This window comes from Vipera berus (genome assembly GCF_964194415.1).
Source record: "Vipera berus genome assembly, chromosome: 3".
NCBI lineage: Eukaryota > Metazoa > Chordata > Lepidosauria > Squamata > Viperidae > Vipera > Vipera berus.
The window spans coordinates 57,421,014-57,436,753 of record NC_138204.1 but is presented as its reverse complement, the minus strand read 5'-3'; the positions used below and the strand labels follow the sequence as shown (position 1 = coordinate 57,436,753).

The 15,740-nt window shown below is 40.0% G+C and overlaps 1 protein-coding gene across 1 annotated transcript in view; it reads right to left on the bottom strand.

Annotated features, from left to right (window-relative positions):
- The window catches only part of CCDC17 (coiled-coil domain containing 17), a gene marked incomplete at its 5' end in the record, with an annotated part of 30,872 nt that extends 17,244 nt beyond the window's left edge, over positions 1 to 13,628 (bottom strand). The window contains 8 exons of the mRNA XM_081322758.1: positions 572 to 700; positions 1,119 to 1,252; positions 2,208 to 2,330; positions 2,894 to 3,053; positions 4,380 to 4,503; positions 12,038 to 12,094; positions 12,406 to 12,549; positions 13,443 to 13,628. Of these exons, the coding sequence (XP_081178884.1) occupies positions 572 to 700; positions 1,119 to 1,252; positions 2,208 to 2,330; positions 2,894 to 3,053; positions 4,380 to 4,503; positions 12,038 to 12,094; positions 12,406 to 12,549; positions 13,443 to 13,628 (1,057 nt within the window). The remainder of the gene's footprint in view (positions 1 to 571; positions 701 to 1,118; positions 1,253 to 2,207; positions 2,331 to 2,893; positions 3,054 to 4,379; positions 4,504 to 12,037; positions 12,095 to 12,405; positions 12,550 to 13,442) is intronic.
- Between the last annotated feature and the right edge of the window lie 2,112 nt (positions 13,629 to 15,740).

Sequence of the window (15,740 nt, the reverse complement as noted above, 5' to 3'; positions counted from 1 at the left end):
TGTCCCAATGATCTAACAATTGAGCTCTTTTTGGACAAAGGCTTACCAATCTTAAGAACGTTGGTGGGCGGGTAAACATGTTTAGCATTCTTTTTGTGACCTGGGCTTTCAGAAGATCAATAGACCTGTGTTCAAAAAAGAGTGTCCTACCGCACTGGCGACACAGGAATCAAAGGAGATGTATCCCTCTTTGCCTTTCTTCTCCTCCCATTTCATGCATGGGCTGACCCTCTGTGTTTTCATTTCAAGGCAGAAAAGGGTTGAATGTGCAGTCAACATTTCTCTAAGCTAGCATATTTAACTTGGTTCCCAAACTTTACCGCTGCCATGTGTAGATGCAAACTATAAACCAGGAATGTCCAACTTTGGCAACTTTAAGACCTGTGGACTTCAACTCCCTGAATTCCCCAGCCAGTCACTCCTGCTATAAACCAAAGCCTCTAATTATAAAAAATGTCTTCTTAACTCTTGTGAAAGTAATTTGCCCTTCAGCATCTTGTGGACTAATTTGAAATGCTGGCTTTGTGGCCGCTAACTTTACTCAGTCAAGAAAAAAGGCTATGAACTCTACCATTTTCCATTCTCCTTCTATCCTTCAGAATTTTCATTTTTAGTATCTCATCTTCCAGACGCTGATTCTCTAGCTCAACAGACAAGAGTTCTGCATCCAAAGTTTTTGAGTTGAGACTATCTTCATGTTCTGCAGAGATAGGAAGGAGAGTCAGTCAGAAGCAAGGACAGCTACAAGTTGTGACTGAGGAAAGGAGCATTTGCTAAGATTTCAGATTTACAAGATCTATCAATAATTCAGCTTCAAGATTCACACATGCGTAATAAATGGGTTTTCATGGGCAAGGTCATACTATCCAGTGGAAGACAGTTTCCTCATAGACTGGGTTAAGACTTCACATTAATCTTACTGCAATTTATTTGGTTTTGGCTTACCGTCTTGGATGAACCCAACCACTGAAGATATACATTATAGTTTAAGTTTGGGCATGTGGTATGAATCTAGTGATTAGCTGTTCACACTTTGCTGAGCTCAAGAGAGATGCAAACATTCTTGGCTTAAGTGTCGGATCAATATCCAAATTTGGGATTGGGAAAACATAACTCACTTTTCTTTCTACCCTTTTGTTCAGGCTTTGTGCCATTTTTTTCCAGGGCTGTGGCCTCCAGCTGCAGTTCATACATCTGACGGAGGATGTGATGGTCACTGCCTCCATTCTGCAAGTAAGTCAGGTACAGCATCCTGTCAGGAATATGAACAGTCATCATCAAGAATTGTTACAATTTTTTCTCTATATATGTAATAGTTGCATTCCCCCCAAAACACAACTTTTCATGGCACAGAGATAACTTGATGAAAAAGGATTCATTTGTTCAGTTACTGCATTTCATGCAGTTGCTATAGGGTTTTGGTTAATTCACTGGTCCCACTAGGAGGGGAGTTAAGCCTTCTCCAAATAGTAAGGGAACACCTGCTGCCGGCATCATCTTCCCATCGTCCTGTGCGCCCCCACAGGGAGGGCCTTCTCAGGGTACCGCCGGTTAATGAATGCCGGCGGGTTATTCCCAGGGGAAGGGTGTTCTCTGTGGCTGCGCCTGCCCTATGGAACCAACTACCCACGGAACTTAGGACTGCCCCCGACCTTCGCGCATTTCGCCGGGACCTGAAAACTTGGCTCTTTGATCTGTTTGGTCCAGACTATGGGGTTGTTAATTTAACTGGGTTTTAGATTTACTCTTGGGGCTTGAATTTAATTTAGTTGTTTTAATTGATTTTAATTTTTGCATTTCATGGTTTTAACTGCCCTGTAAACCGCCCTGAGTCCTACGGGAATAGGGCGGTATACAAATTCAATAAAATAAAATAAATAAAAAGTTTGTCATTTCAATTGTTGGAGACCACATTTTGTGTAGAAAATCAACTTAGGACATTTTGTCACTAGCAATTTGTGATATTTTATATTATTATTCAGCCACTATCATGTCAAGAAAAATGAAAAGTACAGTTTTATATTGCCACAAGGTAGCTGAGTGATGCTAGAGGAAATGGCCTTAAGAGTTGCAGATGCATGTTTGCTATGTGGTGGGAAAGTTTTATAGGCAGAAACAATTAAAGATATAATAATTCCTATATACTCTAACTTTACAGAAACTATTATGTTACATGTTCTTACAGCTTACAGCATCTTCCAACTCACTGTATCTCAGAAGAGAGGGGCCCAACAGCTGCTGGAAACAGCATAGACTTGAAGATGGCATTCTCGTCCATTTTATTTACGGTGCTATCCATCTTTCTATTGGTGGCAGACTCTAGATTGCTTCTAAAAATGAAAAAGGAGGCATTTATTTATTTACTTATTAATTTTTTTGCCACCTACTTCCCCTTTAAGGTGCTCAGGGTAGCTTGCAAGAAAAATAATTAAAATATTAAAACTATGGAGATTAAAAATTTAAAAAACAATACAAAAACCAAAATTAAGACAGATGGCACAGAAATGAGATTTTTTTTACCCTGTCAACAGCTCTCAGGGCCCCAAGCCAACTGGCAAAAGTTTTAATGCTCTTCCAAAAGGCTAAAATGGTAGGAACAGTTGTCATGTCTGGTGCTAGAGTGATCCACAGGGATGGGGCCACAACGGAAAAAAGCTCACCTGTTGGAATTTCTTAGCAGGGAATTGGCTGTTATACAAGGGCCTTTTTGCTTTCTCCATTCATTGGTGATGCTTATTTATGTTCTCAAGCACACTACAACACTCATATTACAAGTCTTATTAATATGGTCTGAACTATCTTTGATGTCCCACATAGCACGCACTAAAACATTGTCATATAGATCTTTTTAAGAATGTGTTCTTTTCCAGAGTTCTCTGTCTTGGAGTCTTACCTGTTCCCTGTTGCTGCCTGCAGAAGTTTTACCTGTTCCCTCAGTGCATTCAAAGTCATCTTGTTCTTTTTTTCTTGCGTATTCAGCTCCATCAACAACTCTTCTATCTGAGATGAAGATGAGTTCCCTAATTTCAGCTCTGACAGGCGTGTACGAATTTCTAGGTAAATAAAAAATGGAACAAATTGTGCTGGAACAACTGCATCAATTAATGCAATGGTCACACACACACACACACACACACACACAGAGAGAGAGAGAGAGAGAGAGAGAGAGACAGTATTAGATGTGCAGTATGCCATTTTGCCTTAAAAATATATTGGAATCCTAATCCATTTAGCTCAGAAACACTTTATACGTGTTTCATTAATATATATTCTTCTGGCCTCAGAAGGAGTAGATTGTCAAACGCCAGGAAAATCAGGAGATCCTGACAGTGGATCCATTGACAGTGGACCCATTGACAGTGGACCAATGGGTATAAGGATATATTGAAGCTTTATGAGCTCTCTGCAAGAATCTGAACTGCCAACGGCCAAGGGAAATTAGCTGGAGATAGGAGTAGAAGGAATTCAAGGTGGGCTGGACTTAGATCTCTTGTGGGTATGAAGGGACTCATGACTGGTGATGCTTTTGACCCCTCCCTTGGGTTCAGCCTGGTCATCTCCTACATAGATCAGATATATATATACCTACGTCTTAATCATATGATAACACTACAAGTAATTATAGAGCCTTGGTGGAGCAGTGGGCTAATGCCTCCTTAAGTAACACCAGCTGCCTGCAATTAGTGCAGGTTCGCATCCCACCAGGCTCAAGGTTGACTCAGCCTTCCATCCTTCCGAGGTAGGTAAAATGAGGACCCAGATTGTTGGGGGCAATTAAGCTGACTTTGTAATAATGCCGCTTGGGGGGTGTGTGAAAGCCCTAATAAGCAGGCATATACATAGAATGAAGGCTACTGCTAAGCTTGTAAGCCGCCCTGAGTCTTCGGAGAAGGGCGGGATATAAATGGAATTTTTTAAAAAAAATATTCAAATGATAAAGTAGTTCTCCATAAAGAAGACCATAGAAAGGTAATCTAACATGCTAGAGTGAAAGTTGGGTTTTGAACTTTTCTTCCTCAAATTGTAATTTATATACGTAGAGCTTATTTGTTGCCTTTGGATTGAACAACTCTGATACACCACACCCAAACCTCCTCTTGATGAGAACCAGGTCTCCTCTGTCTTTTGAGTTGGGAAATTCCATACATAAAATATCAGGTGCAAGCACCATTGAGGTGGTATCCTTTGACTAATTGCTTCCGTCTCTTATCTGGTACACATGGCATAATTACCCTTGTGTGCTAGTCTCAAACACTTTTGGTTAAATGAAAGCCCATTTAGCCTTCTTTGTTACTTTTTTCTCCGCTTCAGGTATCTCCTTAACCTGAACCAGGAACAAAAGGATGACAATTCAGCAAAATCTCTAATTTTCAACTTACCATCTTTTTGCTGTTCCAAATGTTGGTTGCTAGCTTGGATTTCAGCCAACTGGCGCTCATGTGCATCTACTATTTGCCTTTGACGCTGACAGTATTCTTGCTGGTGAAGTATTTGGTTTTCATTCTAAGAGTCAAGGAAAGACACCAGGTTCAAACAGTTGTTTCTTCTACAGCCAAGAGCAACAAATTGTAGTCCTCCAAAGGCAGATGCTAAACCTTATCTTCCAACTTCCATCAACACTGACCATGCTGGTGGAATGTCTGGGAATTATAATGCAGCAACATCAGAAGCATAGCACCAATGATACTGTGCTGGACCAGTATATATTCAGCTGCTCCATTTTATATCTAGTTTTGGAAGTAAGAACTGTGTTATATTCAGCATTTATAGGGTTAATACAGCCTTTTTAGTAGCATTGTATGTAAGAACATGTAGCATTTACAGGGTTAAATGTTATTTCCTCAACAGATGCCTTATGGGAATTGTAGTCTGTATAGTGAATACCATGCTTCCTAGTTAAGTGGGTGGAGGTTTCATAATTTATGGCAGAACTTCCTGCCTTTGTCTTTGTTCTATCTCTCTGGATGAACCGTGGCATGGCTGGGAATATCAAGCTCCATCTTCAACATGTAACTTTGCACAGGATGGAAAGTTCATCATTTTTTCACCTAATGAGATGGATTCAAATTACAATCTTGCATTCTGGATGGACCAGTGCTGTAACCGTGAGTTATTGAGATTGGAAGAATGAGTAATAAAGTAGTTTGTTTAATCCCATTAAATTTGAGTTTATTCTGGCTGTTTCAAGAGGGATCAGCATTCAAACCTCTACGTGAAACAGTACAAAAAGTACAGATACCTAACACTAAAATTATTCAGGGTTGGGTTACATCACCATGAACTTGGAGAGCAAAACGGACATTGCCAACAACTTCAGAGTGCTTGGATATGGTTAGGTGGGCACTTACTTTTCTAGGCTGCCCTATCTATGTTTCCTGGAAAAATACATTGGAAAAGCCCATTGGAGGAAAATTCCACTTAGGGTTAGGGTTAGGTCACCATGAACTCATACAACAAAATGGACATCGTCAACAAACTTGGAGTGCTTTGGTATGGTTAGGAGGGCACATACTTTTCTAGGCTGTCCTATCTATGTTGCCTGGGAAAATACATTGGAAAAAACCATTGGAGGAAAATTCCACTTAGGGTTAGGTCACCATGAACTCATACAGCAAAATGGACATCACCAACAAATTCGGAGTGCTTCAGTAGGGTTAGGAGAGCACTTACTTTTCTAGGCTGTCCTATCTATGTTGCCTGGGAAAATACATTGGAAAAAACCATTGGAGGAAAATTCCACTTAGGGTTAGGTCACCATGAACTCATACAGCAAAATGGACATCACCAACAAATTCGGAGTGCTTCAGTAGGGTTAGGAGAGCACTTACTTTTCTAGGCTGCCCTATCTATGTTTCCTGGGAAAATACACGGGAAAATCCCATTGGAGGAAAATTCCACTTAGGGTTAGGGTTAGGTCACCAAGAACTCATACTGCAAAATGGACATCGGCAACAAATTCAGAGAGCTTCGGTATGGTTAGGAGGTCACATACATTTCTAGGCTGCCCTATCTATATTTCCTGAGAAAATACATTGGAAAAACCCATTGGAGTAAAATTCCACTTAGGGTTAGGGTTAGGTCACCATGAACTCATACAGCAAAATGGATATCACCAACAAATTTGGAGTGCTTGGGTATGGTTAGGAAGGCACTGACTATTCTAGGCTGCCCTATCTATGTTTCCTGGGAAAATAAATGGCGAAATTCCATTGGAGGAAAATTCCACTTAGGGTTAGGATTAGGTCACTATGAACTCATACAGCAAAATGGACATCACCAACAAATTCAGAGTCCTTCACTATCATTAGGAGGACACATACTTTTCTAATTTGGAGTTCTTGGGTATGGTTAGGAGGGCACTTACTTTTTTAGGCTGCCCTATCTATGTTTCCTGGTAAAATACATGGGAAAATCTCATTGGAGGAAAATTCCTCTTAGGGTTAGGGTTAGGTCACCATGAACTCATACAACAAAATGGACATCGGCAACAAATTCAGAGTGCTTTGGTATGGTTAGGAGGGCACATACGTTTCTGGGCTGCCCTATCTTTGTTTCCTGATAAAATACATGGGAAAATCCCATTGGAGGAAAATTCCATTTAGGATTAGGGCAGGGCTTTTCAACCTTTTCACCCATTGTACCACTTTTAGGATATGGCAACATCCGAGTACCACCAGTCGCCTAGCAAGGTGTCAAAAACATGATGACCAAAAAAAAGGAAAAAAGTGATGAAGTACAGGTAGTCCTCGACTTACAACAATTTGCTTAGTGACTGTTTGAAGTTACAATGGCACTGAAAAAAGTGCCCCCGAAGCCACAGCCGAGCAAGACACCTGCCTGCCCGCCCAATGGTGCTCTTCCTCCTGTCCAAGGTTTTTATTGTTGTGAGCATTTCTGTTGACAATTGGCAGCAGGGGTGGGGGTGGGGGGTGTCTGGTTTTTACTCCCCCTCATCTGCTGGGTGGTTGCAGAAGGTTTTGATTACTTCACATGACCCTGGGACACTGTAACCATCATAAATATGAATCAGTTGCCAAGCATCTGAATGTAAATCACAAGGCCCTGGAGATGCTGCAAGATTCCAGCTGATCGGCGCTTCTTCTGGGCTCAGAAGTGCCAGGATCAGCGCCAAGCTCCAGCTGGAGCCTGGCACTCATCCTGGTGCTTCCACTGAGCCCTGACAGCCCCGAAGAAGTGCTGATCCTGGCGCTTTCGCTGAACCCTGACAGCTCTGCAGCTCCAGCCATCTCTCGCTAAGGCTTGTGTGGTGCTGCCACTGTTTCAGCTCATTCCACTCCCCCGCTACCACTTTTCTAGGATGGTCGCGTACCACCTGCCAGGTGCCAATGTGCCACAGGTGGTACCCGTACCACTGGTTGAAAAGCCTGGATTAGGGTTAGGTCACCAAGAACTCATAGAGCAAAATGGACATCGCCAACAAATTCGGAGTGCTTCGGTATGGTTAGGAGAGCACTTACTTTTCTAGGCTGCACTATCTATGTTTCATGGGAAAATAAATGGGAAAATCCCATTGGAGGAAAATTCCACTTCAGGTTAGCATTAGGTCAGCATTAACTCATACAGCAAAATGGACACCACCAACAAAATCAGAGTGTTTCGGTATGGTTAGGAGTGCACTTACTTTTCTAGGGTGCACTATCGATGTTTCCTGGGAAAACAAATGGGAAAATCCCATTGGAGTAAAATTCCACTTAAGGTTAGGGTTAGGTCACCGTGAACTGATACAGCAAAATGGACATCGCGAACAAATTTGGAGTGCTTGGGTCTGGTTAGGAGGGCACTGACTTTTCTAGCCTGCTCTATTTATGTTTCCTGGTAAAATACATGGCAAAATCTCATTGGAAATATTAATTACATCAGCATCAATGCTATATATCTGTCTCCCGGGCAAATGTGTACCCAAGAAAAAGGTGGCGCGCATGAAAACCAGATCTTTTTAGTGGTATAGGTGAGGTAGTCTCTTCCATTGCATTGTACTAATTCTTTCAATACCACCTGTTCAAGGTCCTGATTAGTTTTAAAATCTTTACTGGAGCCTTAAGAAAGTCAACGTCTTCTTAAGAATCACTTTATTATCTATGTTTGCTGTAATATCCCTCTTTAAGGTTACTGTAATTCTTTTTAAGATTATTTCACAAGGCCCACACATGAAAAAGATTTGTTTTTCAAATTATAAATTTTATTAGAGATGTTTTACTGTTTTGATTTGGGTGCAATACAGATTTTATTTCCCAGTTTTGCACATGCTATATTTTTTTCTCCTTCATGGATTACTGCCTTGTCGTGGCGAAGGGGCTTGCGTAATTCAATGAAGCTATGAGCTATGCCATGCAGGACCACCCAAGACGGAAAGGTCATAGCAGAGAGTTCTGACAAAATGTGATCCACTGGAGAAGGAAATGGCAAACCACTCCAGTATCTTTGCCATGAAAACCATTTGGACAGTACCAAAAGGCAAAACGATATGACGCTGGAAGATGAGCCCCTCAGGTCGGAAGGCGTCCAATATGCTACTGGGGAAGAGCAGAGGGCTAGTACTAGTAGCGCCAGAAAGAATGAAGCGACTGGGCCAAGGCCGAAAGGACGCTCAGCTGTGGATATGTCTGGTGGTGAAAGGAAAGTCCGATGCTGTAAAGATTTTTTCTCCATAGGAACCTGGAATGTAAGATCCATGAATCAAGGAAAGCTGGACGTGGTCAAACAAGAGATGACAAGACTAAACATCGACATCTTAGGTATCAGCGAACTAAAATGGACAGGAATGGGTGAATTTAATTCAGATGACCATCAGGTATACTACTGCAGGCAAGAATCCCTCAGAAGAAATGGAGTAGCCTTCATAGTCAATAAAAAAGTAGGAAAAGCAATACTGGGATACAATCCTCAAAATGACAGAATGATCTCAGTTCGAATCCAAGGCAAACCATTCAATATCACAGTAGTCCAAGTCTATGCCCCAACCACCGGTGCTGAAGAGGATGAAATTGACCGGTTCTATGAAGCCCTACAGCACCTTATAGAACTAACACCCCAAAATGATGTCCTTATCGTCATGGGGGATTGGAATGCTAAAGTAGGAAGCCAAAAGATAACTGGAATAACAGGCAAGTTTGGCCTTGGAGTACAAAATGAAGCAGGGCACAGGCTGATAGAATTTTGTCAAGAGAATACGATGGTCATAGCAAACACTCTTTTCCAACAACCCAAGAGACGGCTTTACACATGGACATCACCAGACGGTCAACACAGAAATCAGATTGACTATATGTTCTGCAGCCAAAGATGGAGAAGCTCTATACAGTCAGTAAAAACAAGACCAGGAGCTGACCAGGAGCTTCTAATTGCAAAGTTTAGGCTTAAACTGAAGAAAGTAGGGAAAAGCACTAGGCCACTCAGGTATGAATTAAATCATATCTCTGTTGAATATACAGTAGAGGTGACAAATAAATTTAAGGAACTAGATCTGATAGACAGAGTGCCTGAAGAACTATGGACAGAGGTTCGCAACATTGTACAAGAGGTAGCAACTAAAACCATCCAAAAGAAAAAGAAATGCAAGAAAGCAAAATGGCTGTCTGAGGAAGCTTTGCAAATAGCTGAGGAAAGGAGGGAAGCGAAAGGCAAGGGAGAAAAAGAAAGATACGCCCAATTGAATGCAGAATTCCAGAGAATAGCTAGAAGAGATAAGAATGCCTTCTTAAATGAACAATGCAAAGAAATAGAAGAAAACAATAGAATAGGGAGGACCAGAGATCTTTTCAAGAAAATTGGAGAGATGAAGGGAAAGTTTCATGCAAAAATAGGCATGATAAAGGACCAAAATGGTAGGGACCTAACAGAGGCAGAAGAGATTAAGAAGAGGTGGCAAAATTACACAGAAGAACTATACAAGAATGAGCTTAACGTCCCTGATAATCACAATGAGGTGGTCACTGACCTCGAGCCAGACATCCTAGAATGTGAAGTGAAGTGGGCCTTAGAAAATCTGAGCAACAACAAAGCTAGTGGAGGTGACAGTATTCCAGCTGAGCTATTCAAAATCTTAAAAGACGATGCAGTAAAAGTGCTACACTCAATTTGCCAGCAAATTTGGAAAACTCAACAGTGGCCACAGGATTGGAAAAGATCAGTTTACATTCCAATTCCAAAGAAAGGCAGTGCCAAAGAATGTTCAAACTATCGCACCATTGCACTCATTTCGCATGCTAGTAAATTTATGCTTAAAATCCTACAAGCTAGATTCCAGCAGTATGTGGATCGAGAACTACCAAAAGTACAGGCAGGATTTCGAAGAGGCAGAGGAACTAGAGATCAAATTGCCAACATACGCTGGATCATGGAGAAAGCTAGAGAGTTCCAGAAAAACATCTACTTCTGCTTCATTGACTATGCTAAGCCCTTTGATTGTGTGGATCATAACAAACTGTGGCAAGTCCTTAAAGAGATGGGTGTACCAGACCATCTTATTTGTCTCTTGAGAAACCTATATGCGGGCCAAGAAGCAACAGTGAGAACTGGACACGGAACCACTGATTGCTTCAAAATTGGGAAAGGAGTCCGGCAAGGCTGTATACTGTCACCTTGCCTATTTAATTTATATGCAGAGCACATCATGAGAAAGGCAGGGCTAGATGAATCAAAAGTTGGAATTAAGATTGCCGGAAGAAATATCAACAACCTAAGATATGTAGATGATACCACTCTAATGGCAGAAAGTGAAGAGGAACTAAAGAGCCTCTTGTTGCGAGTGAAGAAGGAGAGTGCAAAAGTGGGCTTGAAACTAAACATTAAGAAAACCAAGATCATGGTATCCGGCCCTCTCAATTCCTGGCAAATAGATGGGGAAGAAATGGAGGTAGTGACAGATTTTATTTTCCTGGGCTCCAAGATCACTGCAGATGGGGACTGTAGCCAAGAAATTAAAAGACGCTTGCTCCTTGGGAGGAAAGCCATGGCAAATCTAGACAGCACACTAAAAAGCAGAGACATCACCCTGTCAACAAAAGTACGTATAGTCAAGGCTATGGTCTTCCCAGTTGCAATGTATGGCAGTGAAAGCTGGACCATAAGAAAGGCTGAGCGCCAAAGAATTGAGGCCTTTGAACTATGGTGCTGGAGAAGACTCCTGCGAGTCCCTTGGACTGCAAGGCGATCAAACCGGTCAGTCCTAGAGGAGATCAATCCTGACTGCTCTTTAGAAGGCCAGATCCTGAAACTAAAACTCAGATACTTTGGCCACCTAATGAGAAGGAAGGACTCACTGGAGAAGAGCCTAATGCTGGGAAAGATTGAGGGCAATAGAAGAAGGGGACAACAGAGAATGAGGTGGCTGGATGGAGTCACTGAAGCAGTAGGCGTGAGCTTAAATGGACTCCAGAAGATGGTAGAGGACAGGAAGGCCTGGAGGAACATTGTCCATAGGGTCGCGATGGGTCGGACACGACTTCGCAACTAACAACAACAACAACAATATTTTGTGATATTTTTATGAAGTTACTCCACCATATACTTTTGGCAATTGTAACGATAATCCAAAATTGAAATAGCAGGAAGAGCAAGGATAGTAATTGGTGTTTAGCTGAAGCCTCAACATAAAACTGAATATTCATAAAATATAATACTTACAAAAGTGAGTTTGGAGTGATTCCCCAAGAAATCGGAACAACATACTGTGTGAATTATGGTTCTATATTACACAGTTAATTATAAATATTATAATAATTAAATTATGGCCATAAGGTTGTAATTTAACACCATCAAAATCCACATCTGGCTATCCCACGTTCTTGGGAAAGACTTGATAGGTGGAAAAAATGCCAGATCCAGTCTGAACATCTGGCTAACTGTGCAAGGAACCATAATGGTAATAATTTACAAAATAAACTGTAGCCCTAGTCTGACATGACAGAAAAGGGGTGTTGCATAGATTTTTCTGGGTTTGAATTCCTGTATGTGTGATGCTATAAATCTCTTTTCAGCCACCCCCAAAATTTTAAATTTTCTCGTGTTCATTTACCTGGAGTGTCCGAAATGTTGGAAGTGTGCCTTCAAGTGATATCCTCAATTTGTGGAACTGTAAAACAGAAAAATTACTAAATAGCATACTTCCTTTATAAATGTTGGTTAAAAAAACCACTGATTAATTTATTGCTATATCAAGATTCATACTTGAACACTATTAACTTATTTCATCTACCAAGAAATACCATGTGGTAGGAGTCTGTAGGAGAAATCTGAACTAGATGCTGGAAATTTGATATGCTAAAATTATCCAAAAGCCAAAGTACAGTTTAAAATGTCTAAGTCCTAAATCAGTTAATTACTCTGGTAGAGCTTGATGAGCTGACAGGAGCAGAGTCATCTGTGAGAAAGACAAAGGTTTACCTCTTCAGTCAGTTTCTTCAACGCCTGGTTATCTGAAACTCTTCCATTATCATTGGAGCTTCGAACTTTATGGACTTGTTGTTCGTGTTCCCCATTCCCCTTCACATGTTTGAAATGGTCTTTTTCTGGCTTTGACACATGAAGCTAATAATATTGATCCATTAGATACCAGCAACCAAGAGAGAAAATAAATCAATACTGTACATATTCAAGAAGGTTGGAATGTCTTTTATATATTAGCTATAGCTCCCATAATTGCCAGCCAGCAGTACTCATTCTATACTTTCAAGAGGAAAATGAAATATTTGTGAGAAGAAATTAGAAATTTGTCTACTAATAGTACTGTTAGTAATAGTATAAATAGAATAAACAAATGCATGCATCTAATCTTTTCCTAATGCTTGGTTGCAATAAGGAGGTATTGAATGAAATTAATTTATTCAAGTATCAAGGGGGGCTCATAATCATTAGAGTGCCATAATTACAGACATACTGTATATGAGCACTACTATAATTCTGCATTCATGTGCCATTTTTTCTTCTAAACATTTTAAAAAGCTTATTTTACTTGATGACAAACTTAGCATTCCTATGCTGAACAGCTGAAACATACAAGTACTTCCATGGGTTACTCCACTGACTGTTCCTTTAAAGACTCTCAAGTTGAAAATTTGGATCCCTAGAATAAAGGTTTTACAAAAGTAGCTTCCATGAAAATCCTAAATTAAAGCCAAGTTAATTGATTATTCTTAATACCATGATAAAGAAGAAAGGAGACCAATAGAATATCAGCAAACTATAAGGAACATAGTTATCCCCAACATAAGGAAAAACAAGATGATTTCATGTAGGTGGTTATTCAGCATACAAAAACATTTTTTTTTATCTCCTACTAGTCTGTCAGAAAAAAATGCAGGTATAAAGTGCAGGATTATTATCAAGCCCATTATCAAGCAATCTCCTGCTCTGATCTTCAGGCCAATCAAAGTAACTTTCAAAATAATTTTCATTAATAAAAATCACGCCATTCCTTTTACCATGCTGTCTGCCATTTCTGTTTTCTTGGGCTCTTTCCCTTTACGCTGTGCTTGCCTGTGCCAGTATTTTATATTCATTGCCATTTCTCGTCCAATGCAGAATTTTTCAGTGTGCTTCTCTAGCAGTCGTCTGGAACGGAACCCCATCTCACAGTTACGACAGTGGAAAAATGCTATATCTGTCATTTTGAAAAGCGTTCCCAGATATTTACAAAGGGTTATATTTATCAGTATCTGAAAGGTACTGGCTACTCATATTTCCTTGTAGGAAAGAACTGTAGTATCATTTGGAGTTTCAGTTGCTATGCTGGTAGTTATGGGGTGTAACCATCCTGACAAAATAATAGAGGATTGCACACAGTAGTTTGAAATACTACCATGCCAGTTATTACTGTTTATGTTTGTAATTGCCAGGGTTACAATGATCAGTCTTCCCAACTTTTATCCTTTGGCCAAGCTGGCTAGAAGTCTAGAAGGTGCCGTTCCAGTGTGCGTGAACATTATTAGTTTGCGGAAAGATGACTCAGGAATTTGTAATGGAGGGGGATTTTTTTAAAAATTGGCTATTCTCTGGAATATGACAGTGGTGCACATAAGCATTGGACAACTAGCTGCTTTCGCAATCCTATATTTTATATCTAGAATCTCTATATTTAATTCTTCCAACACTGCAAGCTGGCATGCCTGGAATAGGCCCGGGATGACATCTACACTGATAAAATCCAAATCCTGAGGAAGAATAAATGTGGTGCATAATATAAAAGAAAGTGCATCTTTAGTGTTACAGTGTATTAGACAATAGTAAACAATAATGCTGCTTGTTTAGTTTTCATGTAGAATGTTGCATGAACTCTGTTGAAGTTTGCAAAATCATTCAGTTTAGTATGAATTCAGCCAATTGTGTCTTGTTCAAAAAAACACGACTGAACAAGTCATAGTTTAGCACAATACATGAACCTGTCATGCCCAGAAAATCAGCCATGGAATCTGAGAATTATTGGAGAAGCAGAAGCAATGGAAAAAAGCTAGCATTTTAAATAAACAAATTTATTAACTATTAGAAGTACAGATGGTAGAAAAGCTAATAAAAAGCCTTACACCTTTGCAGACATAACTCTAGCCTATATAGTTCTTTCTTCTGGTGGAACTAATTAAAGCATCCCCAATGTATTCAGCGTTCTCAAAATTATAGCCCAAACTTTCTTCTGTTTGTTAAAGCAAATAATACTTTCCAGCAGCCAGTGAGTGTATTGGTTATGATGTTCAACAAGCCTTAGTTAGTTGCAAGTACTGTTTCCTTCTCTCTGGGTCTCCATAATTTATTTATTTATTTATTTATTTATTTATTTTAATTCCATTTATATCCCGCCCTTCTCCGAAGACTCAGGGCGGCTTACAAGCTTAGCAGTAGCCTTCATTCTATGTATATGCCTGCTTGTTAGGGCTTTCACACACACCCCAAGCGGCATTATTACAAAGTCAGCTTAATTGCCCCCAACAATCTGGGTCCTCATTTTACCTACCTCGGAAGGATGGAAGGCTGAGTCAACCTTGAGCCTGGTGGGATGCGAACCTGCACTAATTGCAGGCAGCTGGTGTTACTTAATGATGAGCCAAACAGCAATAAAGCCAGAGGAGAAAATTAATCAGCTTGTCTGTAATAGTAGGTAGATTCAAATATCAGAAAAAAGGCTTTGAAGAGTCACAACAGGACAGCACAGGGACTTGTGAGCTTGGCAATCAATTTTCTGATAACATTCTTTTATACCGACATCTAAAGTTGGAGTATGTTTGAAATCCAGTTAATTAAAGTAACAATGCAACTAAGATTTTTTTATATATATTTCAAAAAAACTGAAAAACTTCTTCATAAATTTTAACATGTCAGAGTTATGTATGCCTGGGAAGGACTTATATGTATTTTAATAAATGTGCCAGCATTTTCTTTCCCCGAAAATGATACTAATTCTGACTTCATTTATTTTTTTTCCTGTTTAGGGGGCATAAAGACCAACAAAATATGAGTAATATTGGTAAAAAGCGGGACATTTCTATAAAGATTTTAAAAGAAAAAAAATAACAAAATATCCCATTTTTTTTAAAGTTACAGACCACCAGCCATCAAATGCACTCCATTATAGATGACACGATTTACAAATACCACGAGAACAATAAGTGGTTTAATTTCTTAGCGGACTACCGCTTCCTGTACTGTCTGTATCAGATTTGAATCGAGTTTACCAACTTTTGCTACCCAGTCTCTCTGGGAAATGTAGTTTTAAAGTAGACGAATGGACA